Genomic DNA, 6145 nt, shown 5'->3' with positions numbered 1-6145 from the left:
GGAAGTCAGTCTCCTCAGAATATGGGGTACATATCCAGCTGTACGTGCTAATTGGAGCTGTCCCATTACTGCCAGTGTGCAGGGTCATGTGCTTCATGAAGAGAGATGCACAGGGAGATGTAACTGAAAAAGATTCATAACCAGCTTTGATTTTTGTCTGCTCCCTGCATTTCCCCCAACCCCCAAACATTAACCCCAAAACAGAAAATTGCTCTTAGTATTCCTGCTCCAGAACCATGCAACATAGTTATAATCAGTACTTCTCTTACTTTCTTGAACTTATTTTTATTTCAATGGTTTTAATGAATATTTCCTAGAAAGTTCACAACACTCATTTTTATGTTTCAATTCATATTCAAACTTACTCAAAGATAATATCACCTGGTATTATTAGAGAAGTCTAAATAAATACTAGAACTGACATTTCAGATCCATGTGTAATAATACTACCCCCATAAAATTTGCATAGGTTACAGAAATGTTTATCTTGAATAGTCCTCCTGCTCCTCATCTCTGTCTTTGATATATTACATCTTTCAATTTCTGGCAATCAATTTTAGGACAATAGACAACATTTCAGTCACTTCAACTTTTAAAATAACCACTAAAAATACACCAAAAAATCATGTGATGTAATCAAAGCACCATGAATCAAAGGAAAATCGGTATTTCATTAACCAAAAATTATCTTAATATTCTTAGGATCACAACGATATTTCCTTGGGCAAATTGAAAGTGATCTGAAAATTATAAGGGTAGATGATGATATATGTATCAACCTATTCTTATCATTGCAATTTAGACATCAGGACCAAAATAATAGCCTACAATTTCTCAATAGCTGAGTAACTCCATGCTGGTTTTTACTATAACTGATGATAGGTAAAGTATGGTAAACTGGATGCATGTAACAAACATGGGAGGTCGTAATATGTTTCCAGGATATGGCATCTTGCCATTGGCCACAGCCTCTTGGAACCAGATAAAGTCACTGAAATAGTTAACAGATGTTAGCCATACTCGAAATATAAAAGTTCTATTGCTAAAATTATGTAGGGTCAGATGGAGATTTGGCTTTTGGTCCATAACTTAACTGACTTGGCAAATGAACAGTTGAGATCCAGAGGCATAATGCATAATATTGAGGCCACACACTCTGCATACTATGCAGGAGCTCATAAACTACTGACGGTATGTACACTGTGTTAAGCCTGCCTGATTAAGTATTAACACAGTATTTGATACTTGGGGAAATATGAACTCAATTTTCCCATCTAAATTAAAAAGTTATTTCTACAAGAGCAAAAGAGACTTTTTTCCAAGTTCAAAATAGGACAAGTTTTATTGTTTATCCTCAGCTTGCAATTTACCTGATGACTGATACTGCTTTTTGTTGACTTAATCTATCCAGTTATAATCTTTTTGAAAAGGATCTCTTTTTTCCCACTCTTGCCTATTACTTCACATATCAGAGCAAGTTGACACTAATGATTTTCAGATGAGTACTGTAGCTGAAATTGATCTTCTCAACCGTAGATCATAAATCCATTCAAGTCAAGCATTGAAGGAGGCTTGTGCTACTTTAGAGTTTGTGGTTTTATTCACAGCTTTGCAAATAAAGTCACCAGCTTCCATCACTTTGTATAGATTCACACCCTGGTGAGGGAGAGAAGGAATATCAGGAAGGCAGAGGGATTAGAGAGAAAAAAGATAAAACATAGCCTTTTAAATTTTAGTAGTAGTTACTTAACCATTTAAAATTACTAAACAAAGTGGTGGTGGTCATTATCAATTTGGGGGCAACATTTGTTTTCATGAATAATGTTAACATTTTAGATTTTTCTGCTTTATTTCAGCATATCTTGAATCTGACCCTTGTATAATAATATAGGTAGACACACTTGAAAAAGTCGTAATTCAGGCTGGTATCTAGAGTCTAGGAAGGGCAATAATGGAACTACAAAAACAGTCTACAAAGCATCAGTGAAGGACAATCAAAATGATAATGTTTTGGAGCAGTTTACAGATAAGAACTGACTTAGAAAAAAGACTATCCTCTTTATGAAGAAACAAACTTGAAAAAGCCATAAGGATTACGGAAAAGGTGAATGCATATATATACATATATATTTTTTAAACCAAGTTCAGAAACACTAGTATGATATTGAAGGAGGTAGTTGCAAGTGAAATAAAATGAAGTAGTATTTAGTACACATCTGGAATTTATTCGCCTGAGAGGTTGTACTGTCTGAAAGTACAAATAGGATCAACAAAGGCTTAGGTAAATCCATGGATGACAGATATGCAGTTGGGTATAAAGGCCAAATTCAGGGCATGCCTTTGGCTTTGGTGTAATGAAAGCGTCACTATCAATGTCTCCACCCAGCACTTTCGTTGTTACAGGAGGAGGCAAAGCATTAGGTGGATTAAGCACAAACTTGTCCTTACATGGCATTTCATAAGCTTCTATGTTCTCTCTCAATATGGACTAGAAACAATGTGGGATTAAAGTTGAAAATACTCAGTTTTCCTTGCTATTATAAAGTACTTTTTAATATCTATGAAAACCTGTGACTTTCATAAAATAGGCAAGTATAAAAACTCATAGGGGCTTTTCATAACAATATCATTTTAGAAATTGGAGATATTTCAATAGAGCCCATTACTTATCTCTTTAAGAATTAAAAATATTTTTTAAAATGATACTTGTAAATGTCTTTTTTTTTATTATAAAGTTGTTTTCAGGATACTAACATTTGCTTTGGTTTGAGAAATTTGGTTTTCTTGTGGTAATGGCTTTACGTGGGTATCTATTTAACATCCTTAATCCAATGATACTTAAATTCTGTAAACAATTAACTTCGGATGCCTTTCACTTATAAATTATATCCAGCAAGTGTTGATAGAAACATTTTAGCCATTAATGTTTTTCTTCTCTTTTCAGTAATTCCATTTGTAACATACAGTAGAATTTGCTGATATCACACCAAAGAAGAATTTTGTTTTGACTTTTCTCTACCATTTTATTTAATCAGTAGATATCATTATGAAAACAACACTGCATGTATTCTTAAATCATTTATCAGGTGCTTAATATGTCTCATGTACTATGATAGATTCTGGAGTTTCAAGAACCTCACATAGAATGTGGTTTCTGCCTTTAAGGTCAAGCAAGCAATGTAGACTCACAACAGAAAATTCTGTACCATAGTTAAAGCCACAAATAGAGATATGCCCAGGTTATTATGGAGGCAGAGGTGTGAGGCCACCAACCAACCAAGGAAAAAAAAAGCAGAAAGGAATGTGTCAGGGAAAAGTGCCAAGAAGGGTGAAGCCTGATTCGAGGTTTATACAAAATGTATAGAAGAGGATGGAGGATGTATGGGTCACTGTATGTAGGCAGACAGACGAGCAGTTCAAGATATCTTAAATATCCATGGTGCATATGGATAAAGGTAAAATATACCATTAACCCTGGAAAAGGTAATAATAGGCCAGATTATGTGATAGAGCACAGGCTTGCTTTCAGGAAATTAGAATCCACTGATCAGTGCTCAAGCAGAAGTAGAGCCTATTCATACTTATATGTTAGGTGTAATCCTTTGATGGTAGCATGGAGGATGGATTTAAAGGCAAGTCTAGAGCCAGCAACCAGTATAGAGGATGAACACCCAGGAAAGAGATGTGCAGACCTGCATCAATGTAGTCATAGCAGAGGTAGTAAGGAAGGGACAAACAACCAAAATATTTTAAAGTCAAATTAGCAGCTTTGGTAACTGATTGGACATGGAATCCATAGTGAGATTAAATTCTATAGAGAATCTTGGTTTGTTAGCTTGGGTGACTAGTTGAATTGTGGAAGCTACTCAATGTGGCAATTCTTGGATGGTAAAACTTTTAGGAATAGACTTGACTTATTTGCATCTGGACTCTGGAGTTATGGAACATAACTAGCATATATGAAGCATCAGCTATCAGCTATGGAGTTCAATTCAGTCATCTAAATTTCTAAGAAAGAAGCTATTTATGCTCATTTTATGTCATTAGCTTCTGATATAAATGATTAAGATATGATATAAATGAAATAACATTTATTTCTAACCAGAGAAAATAGGCAATAGCTTTTGGTGTTTATGGGTAACAGCTGTTGGTGTTTAGTGCCAAGTGAAATCAGTCTTTCAATAAATATTTATGGAGCATCTTTATGCCACAGGCACCAAGTATAAAGTATGAATAAGCTGTCATAATTGCTCTGTGGTTGCATGGGAAGCTAGACACATAAACAAGATAATTATATAACCTTGTGGTAAGTTCAGAGGGAATGCAGAGGAAAACATGAAAATACTAAGGAATGGGATCTAACAGTTTGACTTGGGGGATAGACAGGGAGATGCTAGACGGCTTATTTTTAGGATGGTGGTGTCTTACTTTCCAGGCCAAATGGAATACAAGGCATAAGGCCATTTCATGTGGTAGTGAAAACCTGAGCAAGGGGTAGAAGTGAGGAATAAAATGGTATAGAAGTGTAGACCAGAAGCAAGTTCAATGCAGCAGGAGCATCAATGTAAGTAGAGTGAGGAAAAAGGAGGAATAGGAGCAGCAGAGAGTAAAAAAATTTGTTTTACAATACAGGTGATTATTTTACATCGCAGAAAGAAATTCTAAATGACTAATCATCTGTGATTTTTATTTTTTTCCTAAATAAATCTGTTCTATAGACTAACAGGTTGTGTTAACAATCACAGGGCAAAACAAGGTGCTGAATTTGTTGGATGTGGTTACATAGCACGTGACTTTTCAGGTACGACTTGCAAAGAGACTATTCTTGCTATCCAGTGTCTCACATGCTAAGTATTACGAAGCTCCCCTCTTTCACTGATCATTTAAAAAGTGCCCTGGGAGTTCTTCCAGAAGCTGTAGTTGTCACTGTGAGACAATCAAGATCTCAGTTTTCTCCAAGAAAAACATTCATGCAAAAAACAAAACTGCAAAACTCAACAATCGTAACAGCAAAGACACAGGCTCCAACTCACAAAGTGTATAAAATCAAATCAGATAATACATGAAAAAGTACTTTAGAGGTCATGAAGCACTATAAAAATGTGACTTGGTAGCATTATTGGTGATTGAGCTATAGCAATGAGTTACTTTATAAAGACCCCAAAAGAATTTTTATTGCATTTTTCCCACTGTGCATTTTAGCAAATAGCAAAAGTGTAGTAAAACTTTGACCTCAAAATTGCTTCCCACATCTGAGAAGTGTTGCAATTTGGAGCTGCAAGGAATGCATGAATATTAAAATATGTTAAAGTAACTTACTGTATTGAGCCCCAGGCCATTAAGCATATATATCAAATCCTCAGTGGCTACATTCCCAGAAGCACCTTTTGCATAAGGGCAGCCGCCTAATCCGGATACTGCAGAGTCCACCACATTGATTCCCATCTGGAAAACAAAGCAAACCACCTAAAGCTTGTGTGTTTATGGCATGTAAATTGTTGCATTTCGATTTAACCTGTGGTAAAGAGCAAATAAGCAAAATCTGAACTGGTTATTCAAACATATTCACTTACCCACTGTCCTCTAGAACAGTCCCCGGGGTGCTTATTTCTTTTATAGCTAATTTTGTCTTTGAGGCTAACAGAAACTCTGCTAAGGCTCTCTGAAACTAGAATAATCTTTGATCAAAAGTAAAATGGTGTTGTTCGTTGGTAGCAGCTCAACTGTATGTGGTGAAGCTTAGAGTAAGGTTAATTTACTCCAGACTTTCACATATTATCCAGTTCTCTAGCTTTATTCTAAAAGCATTTTATAAGCAACATGAAATATTTTCAACATTCTAATTCAACATCAAAATGCCTTAGATGACTGGTAGGTGTAGGGCGGGGGAGGGAGAAGTCACTGGGTTTGAAGTAGTATTTTGTGGGCTCACTTTACCCGTTCAACTCACCCAGTATTTATTGAGACATTCATTGTTTTGCACACAAAACTCCACTGCTTTGGGAGAAGGAAGAAATATTTAAGAGACAAAACACTTGCCACCAGCAGTAACACCAGCTTACATTTTTTGGTTCCTCACTAAGTGCTGGATGCTGTTATTAACAAATTATGTGTATTAATTCACAGTTCTCCCCAAAACCCATGA

The 6145-nt window shown here is 35.6% G+C and overlaps 1 protein-coding gene across 4 annotated transcripts in view; it reads right to left on the bottom strand.

Moving 5' to 3' along the window:
* Positions 1 to 265: 265 nt before the first annotated feature.
* HMGCLL1 (3-hydroxymethyl-3-methylglutaryl-CoA lyase-like 1) overlaps positions 266 to 6145 on the bottom strand; it is a 169689-nt gene continuing 163809 nt past the window's right edge. For all 4 annotated transcript variants that reach the window (XM_011981275.1, XM_011981276.1, XM_011981277.1 and 1 more), the window contains 2 exons: positions 5320 to 5445; positions 266 to 1656 (listed from right to left, as the gene is read on the bottom strand). In XM_011981275.1, coding sequence (XP_011836665.1) covers positions 1555 to 1656; positions 5320 to 5445 — 228 coding nt within the window. In that variant the 3' untranslated portion in view covers positions 266 to 1554. The remainder of the gene's footprint in view (positions 1657 to 5319; positions 5446 to 6145) is intronic.

The sequence above is a fragment of the Mandrillus leucophaeus genome, unplaced genomic scaffold, assembly GCF_000951045.1.
Source record: "Mandrillus leucophaeus isolate KB7577 unplaced genomic scaffold, Mleu.le_1.0 Scaffold223, whole genome shotgun sequence".
NCBI classification, from domain to species: domain Eukaryota; kingdom Metazoa; phylum Chordata; class Mammalia; order Primates; family Cercopithecidae; genus Mandrillus; species Mandrillus leucophaeus.
This window is presented reverse-complemented; position numbering and strand designations above follow the sequence as displayed.